This window comes from Peromyscus eremicus, chromosome 16_21 (assembly GCF_949786415.1).
Source record: "Peromyscus eremicus chromosome 16_21, PerEre_H2_v1, whole genome shotgun sequence".
Lineage (NCBI taxonomy): Eukaryota > Metazoa > Chordata > Mammalia > Rodentia > Cricetidae > Peromyscus > Peromyscus eremicus.
The window spans coordinates 53,083,008-53,107,619 of NC_081432.1; the positions used below are offsets into that span (position 1 = coordinate 53,083,008).

At 39.1% G+C, this 24,612-nt stretch overlaps 1 protein-coding gene across 2 annotated transcripts in view; it reads right to left on the bottom strand.

Moving 5' to 3' along the window:
* Positions 1-1,250: 1,250 nt before the first annotated feature.
* Tfap2d (transcription factor AP-2 delta) overlaps positions 1,251-24,612 on the bottom strand; it is a 56,880-nt gene continuing 33,518 nt past the window's right edge. For both annotated transcript variants that reach the window (XM_059243949.1, XM_059243948.1), the window contains 2 exons: positions 22,350-22,463; positions 1,251-1,470 (listed from right to left, as the gene is read on the bottom strand). In XM_059243949.1, coding sequence (XP_059099932.1) covers positions 1,251-1,470; positions 22,350-22,463 — 334 coding nt within the window. The remainder of the gene's footprint in view (positions 1,471-22,349; positions 22,464-24,612) is intronic.

Here is a 24,612-nt window from a genome sequence, read left to right on the forward strand (position 1 = left end):
CTTGACATATACAGGTTTATGTGGACCAAACATTCTTTCAATTAGCCCTGGTCTTTGCAGTCAGGAACTTCTTGTTTGTAGTGTCTTAACTAAAAGACAAGGAAGCTATAAGAACAAGCTATGAAAACAAGTAAACATAAAGGTTTAAACGTAAAAGTCTTCTCTCTGATTATTCTGTTTTCTTTATTGAACATAGCCTGGATGCTTTTGTGCCTCTAAAGGTTTAGAACATATGGAACAGGTAGATGTAGCACAGAAGCAGAAAAAACATGGCTCTCGCTTCAACCACACAGTCATTACCAGCAGTCCTTTGAAGGGGCCCCATGTCTTACAGGCAGGACTTCTCAGAAATACTCCTGTTCCTATTCTCATAATTTTCAGGCAAAACAATGTTGCATTCCACGGAGTTCACAATAGTGGCAAAGCTTCCCTCTCCTGTATCCTTATATCCCATGTACTAAACTCAGTGTTTCTTTGAACTGTGAGGTTGGCATGGAAGAGTTCATCTCTCATCCTTCCAGTGTCATATAAGTCTTGTGAATATCTTCTTAGAAATGGGGGAGGGGGCCTAAGAGAAAGGGAATGGTAGATAGAAGGGAGACAGTTTCTGGAATTTTTAAACACCACCAAGGCACGGATAATTCAGTTATCTGGGGTGACCAATATTTAGAACCGTTGCCAGTTCACAGAACAAAAGTTCGTGACTGCCCTTGTCAGTTCCCCAAACATGTACTAGTGGATGAATTTCAGATTGGCCTATTTAATGGGAAGAGGCACTCTTGAGTGACAGGGGGTTAAGTCAAGGATGACTGGGGCTGCAGTCATTGGTAGCAGACTCCAGTCTGGTCATGCTCTCTGAGCCCTAACTACGTAGCTGGCTAAGAAAGTGCATCAGTTACATGTGAAAAAGCATGTGCTTCCCCTCCAAAGTCCAGACGTGCTGGAAAACTGTGGTGTATATAATTCAGAACAATATACTACGTGCACAAAAGGAGTTTTATCATAACATAAAATTAAAAAGTAACAATTTCATCACACAGTTACACTGCTGTTTTCCTTTTTTTTTCCATTTTCTAGATTTGTCCTTTTTGTTTCATTTTTTTTTTCATTTCCATTTTGATTTTATTTTATGGAAGCCTCGGGGAGGGTAAAGATTTGGTCCACTGAAAATTAGTTACCCTCAAGGATATATATATTAGAAAAAAATATGAGCAGCAGGACTCTCTGGAAATAGATTCTGTTCGATGTAGCTAGTCTGTCTTTTCTGTTTTGCCCTCTTTCACAGCAGCTTCTGAAGCTTTCCGCAGCGGGGCTTTCTCCGAGTTGGCATGTCCTTGGCCGGAGTCTGCCGTACCACCATTTTTGTGAGTAGTGTGTTTTTCCAAGTAGTTAAGCATCTCACTGAGGACCGTTTGGAAAGTGCTTAGAGCTGCACATATTGCTGGTGTCCCAAAACCGTGAGTGATCAAACTGGAAATGAGAAGAAGTAGGAAAAAAAGGTGAATAACTTGGAATACAAAAATTCCTTTATTTAATTCAAAACATTCCATTGAACACTTACTGCATTCTGTGATGTTTCTGCTTATTATGGAAAACAATACAATTCAGTTAATCCCTTTTGGCCAATAAGATCAATAAGAAGCTTATGATCTATTGAGACAAAGGCTCATTGTTGACAAACTTTATGTGTACAAATTATCAGCAAGTCTGAGTAACATATAACTTGTTTCTTTATCTTATTAGGAAGTAGGTAGAACATGTGTCTCTCTATAAGCAAGGATCAGCTTGCTTCCCAGAGAATGTCATGCATGCATGTGTAGGCATAGGTCACACTTGAGGAAGATAATTCAGAATATTGAGAGTAACTCTTAGAGACAAGGAAGAGGATTGGAAGGTCAGGTAGTAAGGAGTGGATGCAATTAACACATGTCATATGCATCTATAACATTGTTACAGTAAACTATGTGCCGTTTTGTATAACTAAAATGACTCGTAAAACAATCAGAGTTGACTGAGTGCACCTGATAGCTGGTTCCTCTGACTTCATTCCTTCCTTTCATGGCAATAGCGCCTTTCTAGGCACATAACCATCCACCTGTGGATTGTATTGTAGCTTCTTCTTCCCTGCTTTGGAGAAAAGACCAATCTGTCCACAGCAGAATATCAATTAGACAGAGGTACTTCTCATTGCTTATATAGAACTGAGTAGCCTCCATTTCTTTGCAAAGGATCTGTACATTATACAGGTAAGGATACCACGTTGGTGACAGAGACAGAAGGAGGTAGAAAGACTCTATTTATATCTAGACTCCGAGATATCGAGAAATAAAGTTCTATCGTATATAGGCTGCTCTTTTTGTCTTGGAAGATAACTAAGAGAAACTAGTAAGTTCATGTGGGAAATGTTGTTTCAAGCTCGGCATAAATATCACTTCCAATTATAAAAGGTATCTCTCATTGAACAAATACATAGCTGTACATTAGCCCTCTTGTGAAGAAAACCATCCATATTGTTCATTTGTGTCAAATTGTCCTAACGTGATACTGTAAGTTTTCTTTCCAAAGCTTGCATCTTATAATAATAAAGGATGCATACTGGGCACATGTTAGGCATATACTATAACATATAATACAGTATTGTGTATATATGTATATGTATTCTATATCCAATAAGTAAAGCTACTAACAGTGTACAAATATAGGTTGTTAAAGTTACAATGACAATAGTTTTTTATTAGATGCTCTCATCTTAGTATGTTACCTGCTGCTAATTACCACTCTTAAGATATATAATCTTTATCATCAAAAAATGAGTTGTTGGGGCTGGAGAGATGGCTCAGGGGTTAAGAGCACTGACTGCTCTTCCAGAGGTCCCAAGTTCAATTCCCAGCAACCACATGGTGGCTCACAACCATCTGTAATGACGTCTGGTGCCCTCATCTGGCCTGCAGGGATACATGCAGGCAGAACACTGTATATGTAATAAATAAATCTTTTAAAAAAAAAGATTTAAAAAAAATCAGTTGTTAAACAATGCAAACAAGGACTCTAAGTTAGCCTACTGACACACCATAGTGAAAATGCTAATAGGACTGGTCATATTGTATGTGCATGACATCAATCCATGAAAATGGTGAGGGTGATGCTCTGGATATAGTGTCCCCGTTACAGTGCCATAGTGCCCTTTATAGAGGTTAACAACTGTGATATACTCATTGATAAGAGTAAAATTTTTGCATGTCCTTCATGCTGTTCTAGAGATTTCCAATGTCTTTGGGATAACTTACAAAATTTACCCTGACTTTAGCTAACATTAATATATGTTGAAAAGAAAAGCGATACTTTGGTCACTGATAATTTAGTAAATAAGAATACTAAAGACTTCAAGCTATTGTTTGCAACAAAATTCGTATTATAACATACCACTATATGTCAATCAAGTATGTATGTTTTTGCAACATTCTCTTAGGTTGAAAACCAGGCAAGCTTATTTAATTCAATTTCTACAATGAGACAGCTGCAGGAAAGTCGTGTGATATGAGATAGAACAGGACAGGAAGTATGGATGCTAAATGGAGTTGTGTGAAGTTATACGTGAATCTATTATGGTGGCACTCAGCAAAGAGATCCTTTAGATAATAAAATATAACCACACTTCATTTATTAGAGCTGGGTTATAATGTTTGGCTTCACTACAGGTAAATGGTAAACTTAACAGCCAGTACTTGAACCTTTAACATGATAGTGGCCCCATTCTTAGCTCGCTGTCTGTGTCTCCTCGCATATCCTACCTGTAACATCAGTGAGTAGGCACAATTATTTTTAGTTTATAGGTGAACCAAGTCCTAGAGGATGTAACTAAATGATTTGCCTGAGAAACCGGGCATTCTGTATTTTGTTCTTCTCAGCCTGAAGGCATTTTTGACTCCTTTCCTTTGAGAAATTTATTTATAATGTTTTCATTGTACATATGCATCTATGTCTGTGCACCATGTGCTTGCAGTACCCACAGAGGCCAGAAGAGGGCATTGGATCTCTTGGAACTGGAGTTCCAGACAGTCCCCCAGCAACCATGTGAGTCCTGGGAACTGAACCCCGGTACTCTGCAAGAGCAATAAGTGCTCTGGATATCTAAGACATCTCTCCAGGCTCAAACCCCTTTCCTGGCAGTGACTGTAGCTCATTTTTTTTTTCTGAAATAATGTTGCTCTGTGCATTGTGCTATTAGTCTTCATATGCTTGTAATCCAAGGACTTGAGAGACTGAAGCAGGAGGATTAAATGTATAAGGAAGCCAGAGTTACACAGTAAATTACTGTTTCCCACAGACACAAATCAAATACAGACTACATAGATATGAATGCATGCTATAATATATAGCTTGTGTTCTAAAAAGAACTGTCACCAGGTTAAAAGATATCTCTTAGCCCAGGAGGCTTTCTTGTGGGATCAGCTTTCTGTGTCCAGAGCATGCAGCTGGCATTAATAGTTCGTGATGTCATCTTTTCCCTCCATTGAGAATCACATTTTCAGAATCTTCATATTGAAAGCCAGGTGGTGCACACCTTCAATCCCAGCACTTGGAATGCAGAGGGAGGCAGATCTCTGAGTTCAAGGCCAGCCTGGTCTACAGAATAGTTCCAGGACAGTCAAGGCTACACAGAGAAACCCTGTCTCAAACAAACAAACAAACACAACAACAAACCACTTCACATTGACTCTAGTCTTAGACTCTTAATGGTTGAGGAAATTATTTGAACAAGAGAACAGTGGTCTGATTAGAACACCTTTGTTTTTCCCAACTTTAAGCTTCACTTTAAGAGTATTCACAGTAGGGGTTTCTTTTTCACAATCATGAAGTTGAAGAAGTTGATGCAAGCTGAAACACTCCACTTCATGGAAATATCCAAGGTCAACTGCACACTCTTCAACAGAAGCAATATACTTAACTGTCACTTTACAACATAGAAACCAGTGTGTAAATTTTATTGCTACCTTAATCAACATTATCTGTGCATCAAAAAAATGCATACCCACTGCGTGAGACAACACCAGCTGCAAGGTACAGTCACTTTCCTAGAGGTTTCCAACAACATTTATATATCTAGAAAATTAAAGTGATACAATATCACTTTAAAATTTCTCATGAAATTATATATATAAAATATAAATTATATATATATATATAATTTTTAAAAAATTGAAAGGGATACTGACACCATCATATTATCCTGTTGATTCTACTCACTTCAGAATAAAATGAGTCCAATCTCCTTCACAATGACACACAGTGTAAACTATACAGAAAAAGTAAAAGACAAAGAAATGCTTTAGGCTGAATTTCAGTTCTAGATAGACTAAGATCGTGGTGATGATTTTTTTGACTATGACACCAGAAGCACAGACAACCAAAGCAAAAGAAAACAGGTGGAGCTACAGCAAACTAAAAGCCTTTGGCACAGCCAAGGAAACAGCAAATGAAAATGTAGCTCATATCATGGTAGAAACTATTACCAAATCATGGATGCAATATGATGTTAATACCCCTATGTAAGGAATCCCTACACCTCAGTCATGACATTCAAGAAATCTTATTACAATAGGCAAAGGATCTAAACAGACATTTCCCCAAAGATAACAGGACAATGGCCAACAGGTTTGTGAGAAGATGACTAACTCCTTTAATGTGGATGTAGGCATAGCCTCGATGGTTAACAGCCCTTGTTGCTCTTTGGAGGATGTGAGAGGGGATCCTAGCATCCACATCAAGTAGCATGTAACCTCCAGTGATATCATCTCCGGGGAATCCAATGTATTTTTCTGGCTTCTATGTGTACCTGCACACATGTGCACATAGCCACATGTACATACACACACACACACACACACACACACACACACACACACACACAAGATTTTAACAAATTTTAAAAACTATAATTAATTATCAAGATAGCAGACTAAAACCTCAAGGAGATGTGACTGCACCTCCATTATCCTGCAGAAGCCACAGGTACCGGCTCCCCCTAGACCTGATGTTTCAGGAGGTTGTAAGCCACCCAACATGGGTGCTGGGAGCTGAACTCCAGCCTTCAGCAAAAGCAGTGTGAGCTCTTAACTGCGGAGCCATCTCTTTGGCCCTTGGGTATGAACACTTTAATTAACAGAAGGTTAAATGCTCCCTGGCTTCATTTGGGAGTCTCTGGTCTCTAGAGTAATAAGAGCCGGTTTAAAACTATGTTCTGAGAACAAGGATGAAAAACAGTACAGAAGCAGATACAGTGCTGGGGTGGGGTGGGGCAGGTAATGTAAGCAGTTGACAGACTAAATAGTCATTAAGATACTTTAATTTCTTTTCAAAGAGCTTAATCTTTAAAAGTGGCGATAGCACAATTAATGGGAGGAAGCTTAGTGTTAAGCTAGTAAGGTCTTATCTGGACAAAGAATTGCAGGTAGCCAGGTGGTGGTGGCACACATCTTTAATCCTAGTACTCAGTAGGCAGAGGCGGGTGGATCTCTGTGAATTCAAGGCCAGCCTGGTCTATATAGAGAGTTTCAGTCCAGCTAGTGCTACACAGTGAGACTTTGTCTCAAAAAACAAGATGAAAATTATTATTATAGGAATTTGTTGTAGAACTTATTACATGTAACTTAATAACCTACATTTTCTGAAACATGTTATGTATATCTCTCTCCCTCTGTCTCTGTCTCTCTCTGTCTGTCTCTCTCTCTTGGTTTTTGTTCGTTTGTTTTTCCAGACAGTGTTTCTCTGTGTAACAGCCCTACCTGTCCTGGAATGTACGTTCTTCCTTCCTTCCTTCCTTCTTCCCTCCCTCCCTCCCTCCCTCCTTCCCTCCCTCTCCCCTCCCTTCCTTCCTTCCTTTCTTTTGTTTTGTTTTTGTTCTTGTTCTTTTGAGGCAGGGTTTCTCTGTGTAGCAATGGTTGTCCTGGAACTCACTCTGTAGACCAGGCTGGTCTTGAACTCACAGAGATTTGCCTGCTTTTTGCTGCCCAAGTCCTGGGATTAAAGGCACGTGCCACCATGCCCAGCAGACATTCCTATAATAATGTATTTTAAGTTTTAATTTTGTTTTTATGTGCATGAGTGTATGTATGCCTGTGCATCACTTTCAGGGTTGGTGCTAACAGAGACCAGGACAGAGTGTTAGATCCCCTGGAAGTGGAGTCACAGATGGTTGTGAAGTGCCATGTGGGTGATGGGAATCTAATCTATGTCCTCTGGAAAAGCAGCTAGGGCTCTTAACCACTAAGCCGTCTTCTCTAGCCTCATTTGTCAGAGGTCATTGTCACCAGCTATTGCGGGGCCAGAATGCAATTACAGTTTATAGCAACTCATAATTCAAATGTGAACCCACCAATGGAATGTTCTCTGATGGGCTAACCTGTCGAGCAAAGCTTGCAGGCCACTGACTCTGAATACTGTTGCTTTCATCTGTAATTTCTTGTGCAATAACAGCTATGATATCTCGCCATCACCATACATTTTCATAAAATGTGTATATGTAATCTCATGATTATATCTCAGTCATATATCTGTGGGTGGTCAGGAAGATGACCTTTCATTTAGCTGTATAATTTTGATATATAGAAAACATACTAGGAGATGCTTCATAGCTACATCTATTGTCTCACGAGACCGTAAACACTTAAAGCCTGCTTTGTTCCTTTTACTCAGACTAACAAAAATAACAGTCACTCCTCAGTCTGACACAAACTGCATGCATTTAGCTCATTTTTACTTCAGAGCAAACTCAAGCTAGACTAAAGGCCTTTGTAAATGGATCATAAGTTTAAAACTTTACAGTTATGCATAAGGTCAGAGTCGAAGGTGTCTTACCAAGGTTACTAACACAAAATACCCTAAGAAAAGCCTGCTAATTCTTTGCTTGCCAAGTCTGCTGATAAAAAGCTACGTCTCACTTCACCCTTCTGGTCCTGAGACCTTGGAACCTTGTGTTACCACGGTAATGGCTCTGCTCCTTACCGTCCGTTCTAGGAATGTGCTATGACCTTGAGGGTTTTGAAACTTTTCTCAAGATTGCAAGGAGTCTCCTGTTAGAAATATATGGATAGTTAGGCAAGAGAGGGGCTAAGAATGAGAGCTGAAAAGAAGCTGTAGATTTAGAGAAGCAGGAGAATAAAGAGACATGCAATGAAGTATGATATAAGCAAATTCATTCCTTCACCCTCAGATACTTAGTTTTTCCTCACTTGCTGTAGCATCTTTTTTAGAACCCTGAAAAGAAGGCTTTAAGGCAGGCCCTTAAAAGTCTTCATTAATTATTATAATAATTATTTCTTTAAGTGGATGAGCTTATCTAGTTTGATTTTATATAGTAGTACTTGCTTTTTGTGGTTGGGTGTGTTTGACAAACATTTGTGTAACTACTCCCACTACTAACAAGGATTTCTCAGATCCATTTTCTCACTTCTCATCATTCAGTTCTGACAAAGTCGTGCTCTAATTTTTCTAGCTATAGTTTTTGCTTTTCCTCTGAATTCCATGTAAACCAAATCATCCATGGGCCCCTGTGACTGTGTTCACCAGCCTAACCACTCTGAGACTCATCTATGCTGTTAAGATTTCCCAGTTGGTTATTTTTCATGATTGCAAACCATTCTATTGTGTGCGTTTGCCACTTTTCCCCATTGCATTCTACTCAACTTACTTTTCTGTAAGACTGCCACTTTATTGTAAAAATACATTCAAAAATATCCAAAAGTCAACATTTGAGAGACCTAGTTTCTTATCAGCACTGCCAGGAACCTGAGGGCTTCCGATGGAGACATGGCAGCTGAAGTGTGTCTGTCCTGGGTTCAGTGATGGTGGTGGGATTGCAACGTGCTGTATTGCTTTTAAAAACTGTAACAAGAGCAGTGTTGATGCAATTTACGGGGTGATTTTCACAACGCCTGGGACAAAACTCTCTCAAAATGCCCAGTCCAAAATTGGGTAGAAAAGTAATCAGAATGACAGCAAAATGGAGTACATTGATAGCTAGTTGTGTGGTGACACCTCAAGAATGGATTTGAGTGTCCTTGGCAGCCTTGACCAAGCCTTAGTGAAGTGCAGTGAGATTCCTCAGGCCCTACTCTGCCTGACCTATTAATTAGTAAGGAGATCAAAAAGAATGCTGGAGTTTTAACTTAGCAGCTGGTATTAAAATAGAGAAGAGAGTTCCTATATGGGATAACAGAATTAAAGTCTTGAAATGTCTTAATGTGGTAGACGGTCTAACTGGTAGGCAAAAGTCAATTTTATGAAATTTAGGAGAGATGAAGGAGGAAGGGAGAGGTTTGACTCAAGAGCAGTTCATACAAGGAAAGTCTTAAAATATCAGGAAATTTAAACCCAAAATCAAGAATTCAAAGTTGAGGTTTAAACAGCCATAGAGCACTTGCTAGTATATACAAGGCTCTGGGTCAATCCCAGCATGACCAAAAAAAAAAGCAATAAGATTTTTGTTTGTTTGTTTGGTGGGATGGGAAGCAACCTCTACCTGGAACCACATTCTAATTCATTTCCTGTCTAATGGGATCCAGGTCATTTGGTTTCATTTTCCTATTTACTAATTTCCCAATGCTTAGGAGGAAAGCTCTGCCAACCAGCTCAGAAGGATGTATTCCCCTGGTGAGAAACACAAACAGTTGTAGTTTATGGCACCTGACTTTAGGGAAAAGGTAACATATTTAACAGTCATCCTCTTAATTTTAGTCATGGTTTTAAAAACTTTTTTTGCTAGATTTTCCAACTAACACTCTCTAGAGCATCATTCTACAGCCTAACCACTGACTTCCTATTGACTCAACTAAAGAAAGTGGGGATGTTGCCGGATTCACAGGTAAAGCTCCATTTTCCACTTTCCCTTAATGGTTAATTAAGCCCTACCCAGGTTTCCACATTTCAGAGATTAGAAGGACACTAAAGAGTAAAGTGATGTTTTCTAGAGATAGTGTGATTCTGTGTGTGAGTATGGGTAGGATTGCACATGTGTGTCATGGATATGTGACATTTTGTATTTTATATACAAATTTGCACTTGGAGTTGGGGGTGTAGAGGGTGTAGATTAGTGGTAGAATTTTTGTGGGTGGCCCTGGGTTTGCTGTCCAGCACAGTAATCAATCAATCAATCAACTAACCAACCAACAATTTGATCATCAATCAAACAGTTACTTACATGCCATCATCTTCTTGATGACTGGGATTGACCCAGTTAAGTTTTTTTTTTGAAACAGGGTTTCTCTGTGTAACAGTCCTGCCTATCCTGGAACTCACTTTGTAGACCAGGCTAGCCTTGAACTCAGAGAGATCCGCCTGCCTCTGCCTCCGAAGTGCTGGGATTAAAGGCATGCACCACCACCGCGCAGCAACCCGGATAAGTTCTAATGATATAACCCGTAAAATTTTTTATTTAGTTATTTATTTTTTCAGACAGGTTTTACTACTTATCCCTGGCTGGCCTTGAACTCACAAAGCTCTTCCTGCCTCTGCCTCCCAAGTGTAGAGATTCAAAGCCAGCACCAGCAGGGACCTTAACATTTTGAGGGTAAGTATACTGAAACATTGTAATCATCCGTTGTTGTGTTAAGTTTTTGATACTGAGTCTTAAATAGCCCAGAGTGGCTTCAGGTTCACTATATAACCAAAGCTGACCTTGAACTCTGGATTTTCCTGTCCCCACCTACTAAATTCTGGAATTCAGGCATGTGTCACCATGCTAGGCTCAACAGTTTCTTTTTCTTATTTATTTATTCATTTATTTTTCTTTTTTTAATTAATTAATTAATTAATTAATTAGAGACAGGGTCTCACTGTGTAGTTCTGGCTGTCCTGGAACTCACTCTGTAGACCAGGCTGGCCACTAGTTCAGAGATCCACCTGCCTCTGTCTGTCTCCTGATTGCTGGGATGAAAAGGTGTAGTCTATCACCTCTGGCATTTCTTTTATCATCTCGTACATTATATCACACCTGCAGTTTCCCCTCCTTCCCTCCACCCTTTCCAGTCCTACCTTCCACCTCTCCTCTCCCCTCAGATCTACTCCTCCTTTTCTCTTAAAAAAAAAAAAAAAGAGCAGGCCTCCCAGATATAAACTGAAAAGGGCATAACAAGTTACAATAAGTCTAAGCCCAAACCCTCTTATTAATGCTGGATGAGGCAACCCAGTAGGCAGAAAAGGATCTCAAGAGCAGGTAAAAGAGTCAGAACAGAAGCTCAGCAGTTTCTAATAGTGAAGAATTGAGACTCAGAAACAAAAGAAAAGGTAGACCTTTGTGTGGAACAGAAGAATTCGAGACAATGTTATGGCTTTGCTAACAGTGGTTACAACCCATTTTATGGCAGACCCTGTCTACATTTATAAAGTATTCAGCATCAATTCTGAAGATCTAGCAAGAAACTGCTATATAATAACAGTTTGTTCAGATTTTCTGCAAACTTTGTGTATTGATTAGGTTTTTTTTTTTTTGTGAACTTGGCACAAATTGGAGTTATCTGGGAAGAACTTCAATTGAGAAAATGCCTCCACCAGATTGCCTGTAGGCAAGTCTTCAGGGCATTTTCTTGATTGATTGTTGATGTGGGAGGAAATAGCCTACTGTGGGTGGTGCTACTTGACAGGAGGTCCTGGGTGCTGTAAGAAAGCAGGCTGAGCAAGCCATGGACAGTGAGTTACAAACAGCATTCCTCCATGGTCCCTGATAGTTCCTGCCTTTGGGTCCCTGCCTTGAGTTCTTGCCTTGGCTTTCCCTCATGGTGGACTGTAAACTGTAAGCCAAATAAACCCTAAACTGATTTTGGTCTTGGTATGTTATCACAGCAACAGAAAAATGACTAAGACATTGTGTAATTCTTGGTTAAGCACTTATATTTAACTTATGCTCAAAGCGTTACCCATGCTTATTTAAGAAATATTGGAATCATCAGTGTTTAGCACAAATCTAGAGTGGACATCTATCAGAAAAACCAAAGCATGGTTTGCATTCTGCCAGTCTGTGCTAGATAAATGTTACCATGCTGTTTCTACATTGGCCAGACTGCCCTCTGGAAATGCTTTATCTGTGCCTGGATTTGTCTAAGCATCCCTGGGATCTCTTCTGAGTCCCTTTCTATCTTGAAAAGAATTGTGTCTGGTACCTAGAAATTCACATGCACCAAGCAAACACTGATTTAGTATTTACTAAAAATAAAGCAAAAGTTACTTTACTATTTTCTTCTGGAGACTGGGCCACAAAGTTGTGGCTACCAACCACAAATGGGTTTTTATAGTTTTTTTTTTTTTCAGGCTATAAAAAATTGCTGAAAACGGGCTGGAAAGATGGCTCAGTGGTTAAGAGCACTGGCTGTTCTTCCAGAAGTCCTGAGTTCAATTCCCAGCAACCACATGATGGCTCACAACCATCTATAATGAGATCTGGTGCCCTCTTCTGGTGTGCAGACGTACATGCAGGCAGAACACTGTGTATGTAATAAATAAATAAATTGTTAAAAAAAATTGCTGAAAACAATCAAGTCTGTTAGGCTACACACCAGAAGTATGAACCAAGAGGAGAAAAAAAAGCAATCATCATTTAGATAGAATGAAAATAATTTCATTTGTAAAATTTTAACTTTTTTTTTTTTTTTGGCTACTTTGGGCTTTGAACCCAAGACATTGCAAATGCCAAGAAAATAGTTTACTGTGAGCTCTACCCTCACCTCCGAATTTCTAGGTAGAAACTGTTTGAATGCACATTTCTGTCCCCCCTCCCCCCCACTTCTTTGGGTGTATGAGAAGGTTGAAGTAAAGTGTGGGTTGTTACTACTACCGTGCTGTTACTTCATCTTGCATCATTCTTGAGTGTTTGCTTCTCATGGATCTTTTGATTCTTAGTGCTGCATGCAGGGGCTCCTTGTGTTGACCTCATTCCTACACTTTTGCTTCTGGGAAAAGCAAAGCCCTAAGACCCCAAGGGAAGACCAGCTTCTCATTGCATCCTCCCCCTACTTACTCACTGAAGACCAAGACTGAAATATAGTCTGAGGCTCTGTGCGTGCCCTTCCCATTACGGTATCAGGTGATATCTGCTAGAAAAGTACATTCTTACAATCATGGGAACAACAAGGGCAGTCTCTTGGGAATAGACCCCAGAAGACACCTGCAAAGGGTTCTGGGTCTTCTCTGCCAAACATACGTTTATTTAGAACAATGTAGGAGAGGTATTGTTTATCTCCCAAAATTAACATTTAAACACAGGCTAGGGAGAGAAACACTTGCCCTGGGGAAAGAGTTAGGGGCTTACTTTTGCTATAATTAGAGATATATCTATTTTTTATAGTCTAAACAAGGAAATAAAAGAAAGGGGGAAACCAGCTGATCATACTTATTCTCTCCATACAGTATCTTATCTTACAGCGTCGAGTGCTTTTTAAATAGAATTTCATTCAGGTGCATAATGAAGGTATTTGGGTCCCAGGTGGCTGGTGGTAGAGAACCACCCAAAGCTGCTCATTACAGTGGCTTTGGCAACACTCACAATAATTCCATGATTTCTTCCCGCCCCACTTCAACCACAAGCACACATAAAAAAAATTACCTAGCCAGCTTATTTCATTTTGTGGATCTTACCCTAGAGATCCCAACTTAATTGGTTTGGGATGAGATCCAAAGGATCAGTATTTAAAGAACTATTCCCAAGCAACGTAAATGCAGCTGGGGAATTAAGCATATCTCCCCAGGGCTAAAGTACACTCTATGCTATATCTGCATCAATGTCTCCAGCATTTACCCAAGAACAACTGCAGAACTCGAGTTCCAGGGGAAGTTGGTAGGTAGAGTGAGCTGTAAAACCTTTATGTGATCGAGTTTTATAAACATGGAGCTAAGCAACACTTCAGCTCCGGAAAAGTCAGGGAGCCAATGATAGGTCATTGTGTATTGCAATAACTAAATACAGGTACAACAGTCCAATGCTCTTCAGTCAAAACAGTCAAGAAACACTTTCAAGGGCCTTCCTATAAGACAGGCACTCTAAAAACCCAGTTTGGACAAGTATGTCTATAACTTTCCTGGTAGTCTATCAGGTTAGGAGATGAATGTCCCTCTGCCACTGTTAGGCCACACTTCTGTGACCATCTCAGCCTCTTAATTTCCTACTGCATTTTAAGAAAATGTAAATAATTTATTTAACGTATGTTAATTTAAAAAGGACATCATGACAATTCTTATGTGATTAATAAACGGACGCTTTGCCTGGTTTATCTTTAAACTTACATTTTTGCTAGTAAAATTCCTTTTAATTGTAACACAAGTGCAGACCTCTGTCCTTACAGGCCTGTTTCTCTTTGCATTTGGATGTGGCCCTCATTTTAGGAGTTTAAGTTAAGATTAAATGTCAATCTTATATAGAAGTTTATTTGGGAAACAGGATTTTTTTTTCTTCACAATTCAGACTGATGATTCCTTGTACTCTTTAAAAAATAATTGCATGGGCTAGAAGAACATTTTCCCCACACAACTAAGTAAATATTTCTTTTTTCTGCACATATGTGCTTGAGTGCACGTGCCACAGCACATATGTGGACATCAGAAGACAACTTTGTGAAGTCAATTCCCCTCCACCATGTGGTTCTGACAATGGAACTCAGTTCTTTAGGCTTGGGGGCAAGTCCTCTTCCTCACTGAGCCCCCACGAAGGCCCAAAAACTCTTTGAAGAAGACTTGAGAATTTTGTCTCTTGTCTGCTAAAATTAGCTGTATACTTTATGATGTTTTGGTCTTAGATTGAAAATTTAATCAACATCTCCATTTCTCTTACTAAAGATGAATAATTCTTTTGCAAGAGGGAGTAAACTATTTGTTCCCAGTCACTGTCCAATCCCAAGAAAGCAGGAAAACAGCAACAATAAAATGTGCACAGTTAAGGCTCCCAGGACGGGAGTAAATATGCTTACAGTAGCATGGAACTGTTCTCTGGATATATTGACCAGGACAGAGCCCTTAGAACATCCCAGTGCTGTTGCCTGGGATGCCTGTCTTACACGGAACACCAAAGGAAATGGAGAGTGAATACCAGGAGGAGGGGAAGCTGGGGACATGAGAGCTGGCTGCCTCTGCAAACTGGAAACAGGAAACTGGAAACTGACTGTGTGAAGCCCTCCAGGAGACAGCTGTTAGAGAGAGAATGCTATCAATGGGAGGAAGACGTTTCTAATAGACTTGTTAGACATACAAGAGCAGGCTGTCGTTAGAGTTTTCAAACCTGCCATGGGTGACAGCTTGACAGCAAAGCCGGGGAAAAGATCTGAATGGTGAAGAGTCAGAAAGAAATGCAAGGGGCCTCCCAACACAGAGACCCAACCGAGAAACATGATCACCAGCAAGCACGTCTATATGTTTCTTAGTTCTGAAGAGTAACCACAGTGTTGCGAAAGTCCATTTCTGAAGACAGGAAGCTGTCAGCAGACGTTTTGACTTATACTGGAGAATTAAGTAGGCCTATCACTTCCTTCCGTGGCCTGTGACCCTGGGGGGGTGAACTCTTGCAAGACATAGCCAAGACCCAAGTGAAATATAATCATCATAACATTTGATATGGGTTAGATACAACACATAGAATGATAAAAGCCTTTTTTTGCCTCATGTAATTATCAATACTGTGTCCATTCTTTTCTTTATATGTTTTTTTTTTTTTGTTGTTGTTGTTTTTTTGATTGATTTCCTTTTTGAGACAGTGTCTTGCTATATAGCCCTGGTACTCACTATATAGCCTAGGCTGACCTTGAACACATACCAGCCCTTCTGTTTCTGCCTCTCAAGTGCTGGGGTTATAGACTAGAGCCACCACATCCAGCTTTGTATGAAATAATATTGTTTTCCATTAATTTAGAAGTTCCTGAAGAATGTGCTGATCCTTCATCCTCACACTATTATCCATTGGCACAGTGAAACAAAAGAGACAACTAACATTTAGGTTTTCCAAGGTCGTTGCTGAGGAAGAATCTTCCTCATTTTTCTGACAGGCTGTCCTCTCTGAGTTGATCATTAATGGTGTTCTAACTTCTTATTTATATGAACACATGTGCTCCTGTGACCTCTTATTCAAGGAGGTTATAAGAATATGAGACACAAAGAATGGAGACAGTGTTACAATTTCTTTGGCCACGAGTTCAGAAAATTAGGGCTGTGGTTTTGACTTGAGGGTGTGCCCTCTCCTGGAAGCCTTATCCCATCTTACACTAATTGACATCACCAGGTCTGGAGACAGGTAGTCCATGGGAGTAGTCCGCAGATTTCAATCAAATCGCTTCCCTTTCCGGAAGATGTTGTGGTGTCTGCTGTGTTCTCTATGACAATTCTCACTGCTGGTGGTACTTAGGAAGTGATAAATAAAAAATAAATCTGCCTCCTGTCATTTTGATGGAAACAAGTGTCTCCAAAGGCTGTGAGTCCTAAGAGCGGTCACTGTTATTGTCACAGTTTTCCAGAGCACAATATGTCATCTGCCGTGAAAACTAGAGATAGTTTCTGTACTTAACAGGGCCAGATCACTCCCCATCTTTGTCTAGATACATTCAGTCTGCCGAGAGCAAGCCAGAGCTCTCGAGATACCGAGTCGATAATCCAATAAGGTATCAATGCCCTGCTCTACGAAGACTTTGATTACACAAAATGGTAACGCAGGTGAATGTTCCTAATCACAGAATCCTCTATGCCTATCCAATCATGCTCTCTCTTCGCTCCTTTCCTAGCCAGTACTCAGCAAAACTAGCAGAAAATCAGACTCGGCAGATTGCCTGCGTTCACTGCAGTGCAGGCTGCAGTGTTTTCCTCTTGAGCCTGTTTCCGTCACAGTTACCGCTCTCAGCAAAAAGCAACGAAAGAGACACACTTGTCTAATGCAGTTTTACCCAGACTGTTAGCAGAATCATATATGAAGAACTGTTTAAAGATACTGTTCTCCAAGACACACATCCACACCGCCATTTTTACTGTCTCTTTTGAAAAGTGAATTCATGGGCCAGAAAGATGGTTAAGCAGGTAAAGCGTCTGCTGCTAAGCCTGATTTCCATTCTGAGGAGTCAATGGTAGAAGGAAAGAACTGACTGCTGCAACCTGTCCTCTGACCTCTCTGCACGCTGTAGCATGTGCACACACATGCATAATAAATAAAATACAACACACAAAACTTTTGTTTGTTTGTTTGTTCCTTGAGACACGGTTTCTCTGTGTAGTTTTGGTGCCTGTCCTCGATCTCGCTCTGTAGACCAGGCTGGCCTCGAACTTACAGAGACCTGCCTGGCTCTGCCTCCTGAGTGCTGGGATTAAAGGTGTGTGCCACCACTGCCCAGCCAAAAAAAATTTAAAAATGCATCACAATCATATTTCTTTCAAAGTATGAAAAAATTGCTGAAAGCCTAGGAACATCTGAGGACTATGTTTCTCAAACCTTACTGTCAGAATTTGAAAATAACATAAATCCAAGAGTCCCATTTTTTGACATACTGATTCTAATCCTTGAGGTTTTTAAAGGAGATTCAGTGGTAATTTTGCTATGAGGCCAAGTTTAAGGACCATGTTTATAGACCATGTAGTCTTTTCAAGACTGATCAATGAGCCTACATTTACTAACCTCTTGTTAAAATATATTATTGTTGCCTTTAAAAACACATGCAAAATGAAACAGTGAGTACATTTAAATTCCACTGAAGCTTTATCAGGAGCCTTCAATCTGGATTTTAGCGGAAAATGACAGCCGTGTTTAAAATGATGTAACTTTGACATGGGAAAGAATGAAGCTGCACACTCTAAGTTATTTATAGAAATTAACACAAAATAGATCAAAGACCTAAATACAAGAGCTAAAACTATAAAACTCTTAGAGGAGCGCATAGGAGGAAGTTTCAAGACACTGGCTTTAGCGAGTATTCTCTGATGTACCACAGAAGCACAGAAACCATTGTAATAATACACAAATCAATCTACACCAAAATTAAAAAAAATTTGCTTCAAAGACCCACATTCAACCCAGTGAAAAAGCGACCTTAGGAAGATAAGAATTTGCACGTTGTGTGTCTAATATATCATTGAAAAGGTTAATGTAAAAATAAACAATGAAGTACTACAGCTCAGCACAGAATCTAATAATCCAATGAGGAACCCGAGACTATGGAATACAAGTCTGTGACAAATAGCTAACAAACTTACGAGAAGATGATTGAACTCATTGGTCATTAAGAAGATGCAAATCAAATGTGCAGTGAAAGCTGGTGGTTACTATTTTTTTTTTAAGTCAACAGGATGCATTAGGGAGGATGTTGAGAAATGCAAAACTTTGTGAAACATTGTTCCCCACATTTCCCTCAGTAGGTAAGCATATAACAGATACGGGCTTTACACTCAACACTGCAGTATTTCATGGTCTTAAAGGGAAGGCAGTGATGGCATATTTAGCAGCACTGATGTACCTGAGGTGAGTTGTGCCTGATTAAATAACTAGTTACAAAAGACACCTCTTGGTACAATCTGTTTAGGTGCGATCAGAGCCACGGAAAGAAGAGTGCATCCCAGGGGCCAGAAATCCAGGCAAATGCGGAGTTGTTAAATGGATATAATGTATCAGTTCTGTGACACACAAATTCTAGAAGCTTGTTCACACAACAATGTAAATACCTTTAACTCTAGAGCCGGAATTGACTGAAAAAGGAGAGGATGGTAAATTTTATGTTTTTAGTACAACTTAGAAGAGATAGAGTTTAGGAAATTTGGTATAAAATAACGTTTAATCCCAGTGACTTTCAGAATCCTAAGAAGCCAGTGAGCTTTATACAAATTAACAATCTGGAATTTGAGAAAAAAAAAAAAAACGAAAATACTGGTAAGTGTTTAAAAAGCAAAATCAACAAGAAATCACAACTGAGATATTCAAAATCCTCAATATATAAATTTCTCAATATATCAAAATTTCAGAGATGCTACTATTGTAAAATCACTATTACTTGCTATATTTATTAATTATTCTTAAAACTTTTGGTGCACATTTATTGTAATTAAGTATGGAGTTAGAACATTCAAACACATAGTTGATTTTTTTGGTTTGTTAGTTTTGGTTTATTTTATTTTTTTTGAGACAGGGTTTCTCTGTGTATCTCTGTCTGTCCTGGAACTCACTCTGCAGACCAGGCTGGCCTCGAACTCACAGAGATCCACCTGTCTCTGCCTCCCAAGTGCCGAGATCAAAGGCACGGCGCCACAGCCGCCTGGACTAAATATATAGTTCTATGTTTCAAATTGTGATTGAGAATCTATGGCCACATATTTTGTGAGTTTTGTAGTTCAGCTATAACTTTATTTTTGCAGAGAGTAGAAACAGCCAGTTACCCTATTTAGTTTTTTTTGAGACAGGCTTTTCTGTGTAGCATTGACTGTCCTAGAACTAGCTCTGCAGACCAGACTGGCCTCAAACTCAGAGATCTGCCTGCCTCTGCCTCTGAAGAGTTGGGATTAAAGGAGTGGGCTGCAATTACTGCCTGGATATTTAGTTCTTTAGTTCCCTGGCAAACACTACCCTGTTACCATAGTAGAAGTAGGAAGGTAAATAAGAGCATGTAAAGCCCAGAGGAGAGCTGCTCATTTGTTCTTTCATAAATGAGAGTTTTTGCGAAAGAATTTTGTGGTCTGGGGAGATGGCTCACAGGCAACGACTACTTGATTACTGTAGAAGAAAGAGCATCTGGGCCAGGGCCTATACTCACCAGCACTGTGGGGAACAGAGACAGGAGCTTTGCTTTGGCTTGCTAGGCAGACAGTCTAGCCCCAAAGGAGTAGGCTTTAGGTTCAGTATGAGACCCAGTCTCAAGAGAATGATGCACAGTGTGATAAAGCAGGAGTCTAGACAGCCTCCTCTGATGCCTCCTTGCACATATAACATGTGCACACATGCGCGTACACACACACACACACAATTCAGTGGCATTTAAGTTTATAGCTTGCAAAAGCATCAACAAGTTAGCAAGCAGGTCATGCCTGTGCTGAATATGCACCTCTCCTGCCTATTTGTTCCTTGCAGAAGCTGATATTCAAGTTAAAGCCCATGATGCTCTGGGCCAGAAGAGTGAGTTTGCTGTCGATGAAGACATCAGCATGCCTAATGGGAAATAAGCTCCTCATCTTTACGGTGTAAGGTCTCGACTCTCTGTTTCTTAACAGTAAAATCCTTGTAAATTTGTAACTTTGCAAACTTCTTCAGACTCCGATTTGAATTTACATAAAAAAAACTATTAACTTCTGAATCTAACAGCTAGCTGTAAAAGTTCCAAATCCCTTTCATGTGTGCATAAACAAAATGATGAAGATAATTCTGAGGGTATCAATTCCTTTTAAACTGGCATCGTTGGTGGAAGCAAGCAATAAGCCGTTTACTAAGTGGTAAATTTGTATTCCTTGTCTCATTACTGCAGATAGTGCAGAGGTTCTGTAAGGACCCAAACAAAGGTTTGAAAGTTACCCCATGCAACTCAGTTCACACCTACAGAGACGTGGGTTTGAAAATGACTCTTGATTCGAAAAACTTGTGCTCTGAAATATCTAGACATTTTATTTTCTCCTAGTTTTATTACACTTGTCCATACTATGTCCACTGAGAGGCAGATGAAATTCTGAGAAATGTATTCTATGTCAGGTGCAAGTTTGAAAAATAAATCCTAAGTAGAATCTAGAAAAATATGTTGGTTGAATCTTGAGTAGACTTGTGACATATTAAGATAAAATACTATATTTAAAAAATGCTCCGTTTTTGCAGGCAAAATTATTTAAGCCCCTATTATATAGATATTTGTGTATCATCTTCAAAGCCTTATAATCTTAAGAAGTTTTATTGTTTCTTTGTTTTGTCCTATTCCATTTTTATTTATTTATTTATTGTTACTATTATTATATGCCTGTTTGTGCTCTAATCAGAGAGAAAGGATGTGCATTTGAATAGGTAGAGAAGTGGGGAGGATCTGTAAGGAGTTTGGGGAGAGAAAACCATATTCAGGATATATTATAAGAAAAATCTATTTTCAATAAAAAAGGTAAAAGGAATAAAAAATATTTTTTAAGGATTCACAGGTTGACTGCCCTGGGGTTTTCTTTTTAAAGTCTAATAAATTGTTCTCAGCCTTCAGAAAATAACTTAAGCAGGTATTAAAAACATTTTTAATCCTAATGATTATTACTTTTTGTTTGTTCATTTTTGAAACAGTGTCTCTTTAGTAGCCCATGAATTTGAACTCTTAATACTTGCTGCCTCAGCCTCCCAAGTACTGGGATTACATGCCCACCATCCCAGCTTGTAAATTAATCTTTCATTAACATTGCTTATATTTTTCATCAAATGATAACTCAAAGATGAAATACTTTGTATGAATGAGAAATATTGTATAGCATTATAATTCTAAAGTTTTGAAATGGAAAAAAACCTGCAGTGACCATTTTCTTTCTCTTACTACATCTAGAGAGTAAATTTACCGGAAAATTATTCTATTTATTTCCAAAGTATCTCAGAAATTGAAACTTAAAATATGACTTTAATAATGCATTTAAGGATCCCATGTTTAAGAACCATCTATACTTTGGAAGAGTATACAAATTATTAATATACTCCTAAAAATTCAGTCAATGATATTTAGTTAAGTTCAGTCACATTTAACACAGTTAAGTTCATTTAACACAATTTACCCTAACAACATTAAGTAACTGTTTAAAAGATTGCAGAATCCTGGTCCAAAACTTCTTAGGATGCCTTGATCTACTAATATTCACTTTCATGAAGCCATAGTTTCTTGATAAATACAAAAAGATATTAAACATTCTGTTCTAAAATGCTTCAATTACCTTTTTTTTTTCTAATTCAGGGTGTTACTGCTGTGGCCTGAATATCTGTGTGTGTCTCTCTCTCTCCTCAAATTCATACACTGAAACTAAACCCCATTACCATACTAAGATGAGCAGCCCTGGCAGATAATTAAGTCATGGAAGATTGGATTCCCGCCCTTAAGAAGAGTCTCCTGGATGATTGTTGGCCCGTTTCATCCCACAGTACAGCTGTTAAAGGGTCTGAAGAGAGAGAGACATACTGAATCTGCCAACACCTCGCTCTCAGCCTTCCAAGCCCCAGAATCTAAACTATACATTTATATAATCCGTATATCATCCAGTCTAAAGTGTCTTGCTACAGCATTCCTAACAGTGAAGCAGTCTCTGTTTTAACAAATGCGTGTATCTCTAACCGGAACTGCAATGGCAGTACAGAAGCCCGTGGGTGTGGCTTAGCCACTTAGAATCTGAACACATGGGAGAGCCCGTCTTACCTGAAATGGGTTAAGTGCCTCTGGATGTCCAGGTCTAGAATGGGTGTGGGTCTGGAGGAGCCCAGGGGTGATCTGTCTTGGCTCAGGAGGTCTTGGAATTCTTTACAAATTTGTCTACAACAAAAAGCGCAAGACTGAGATGGAACTCCTGAAACGGACATTTAGTTTTGTGTGACATTATCTATCAAACTGTGTCCCCCCTTTAAAGGAGACCAGAAGGATGTTTCAGTCAGCAGTTTCTGAGGACCACAGGATGACCATAAAAACAGTTCCAGCGAACAGCTGCTCCCAGCCACTGAATCCACGTTCATTCTTAAAGTGAATCCTTACACGTTAATCTCAGGATAGAAAAAAATGCATACAAGAGAACTATAATTAGTTATCATCTTTTAAAATAGTACAATTTGTTTTTTAGTACATCACATCTATAAACAAATTTAACCAAAGTTATAGGCTTACATTATTCAAAGCTATAATTCAAGTCAACCTCTGAAAAATTCTTTTCCTCAATATTGCAATAAAATGTACTTTTTGATCACTTTCCTGTCTCGATGTTTGAAGTAGATGATCTCTTGCTCCAAAATAAGCCCACCAGTTTCAGCTGGCATTTTGCAGAGAATTTTTTACTGCTCTTCTTGTGTTATATGACTAGGAATTTTAGCCTTTGTTTAATCAGAAATGTTTCTGTGTATCATGACTAACAGTTAAGCCCTTGCAATGCATAAATCCAAATGGCATAGTTGTAAAGAAATGTAACATTTAAGAAAATACTATTTTAAAATCTTTTTTTTCTGTGTTGTGTGTGCGTGCATTTTAGCATGTGAGTAAGGGTGTGCACATGCCATGGTACATGGGTTGAGGTCAGAAACAACCCCCAATGTCAAATTTCACCTTTTACTTTTTACAAAAGTACCTCTGTTGTTTTGCCCTGCACACAGCAGACCAGCTGGCCCATGATCCTCCTGGGATTATCCTGTCTCTGTCTCCTGTCTCACTATAGGAGCCTGGGACTACAGGCCCATGCTATCATATTCTGGCTTTATGTGACTTCTGGGAATTTAAATTCAAGTCCTGATGCTTGTGGGACAAGCGATTTTTATCCACTGAGCCATCATCCCAGGCCAGAAAATAGGTTTTTAAAAATATCTAATACAGTGAATTAACATAGCAGCTATAGAATGAAGTCAATAAGTATGAAGGTATTTCTTGGAAAGCATTCTTCATGTATGGTAAGAACACCTGATATTCAAGGGATGGTACAGTTGTTTTGCATGTCTGTCTGTTTTCACAGGGGTTTGGCCTTGATTGTCGTCCTGAGCAAGCACAGAAAGGTCAAATCACCTCAAATGAATGTGAAGGCAGTAAGAGCTCTGCTCTGAAACAATTTGTTCCACCAACAAATATTTATAAAAAACAGTGATAAGAGGGCAGGCTAGGTGTTCCAGCAGGTAAAGTTGCTTGCCACTGAGACCGAGAATTCAGTTTTATTTTCTGGATCCACACGGAGGAGGATGAGAACCAGCTCCCTGCAGGTGTCTTCCCACGTCCACTTGCATGCCCTAGCATGCACACACACACACACACACACACACACACACACACACGCACGCACGCACGCACGCACGCACACACGCACACTAAAGTAAAGACAACAAAAATTTAAAGTGGTAGAATATTGTAAAGTACAATTTGCTTCTTTTGATGGCTAAATTTTATTGATGTTGGCAAGGAGTCACTTGTGACCTTTTTCTATGGAGAGTGAGACTGTAAATTTTTGCCAAGTGTATTGTTGAGAATTTGCTTTTTGCAGTATTATGAAACCCCTCTCTCTGAAGTGAAACTGGGTAGTTGGGTTTTAATAGTTGATTGCAACTTTACTTATTTATCTGATGCTATTTTGTGGTGCTACCATCTCCAAGGTTCTATGTTACATAAGAGGGAAGCATTGTTACATTTGTTTTAGATTTCTGGCTAAAAACATAAATATAGCCTCATACCTGAATTTTTTTGATAAATGATATGAATTCTTGTGCGGTAGTCCATCATTACAGTCTTTTTTTTTTTTCTCACAGAGATTAGACTGACTTCATATCAAGTCTTAGTTTTCTCTCAGATTAAAATAAATTTTAAGCAGCTAAACACTGATGATTATTTGGATCATTGAATAAGCCAATTTACAGTTTTACAAGTCAACCTCATTCTTATCCAAGCAACACTGCAAGTTATAATCAATTGGTGAGTAAATAAGGAAAACGAAAGCTTG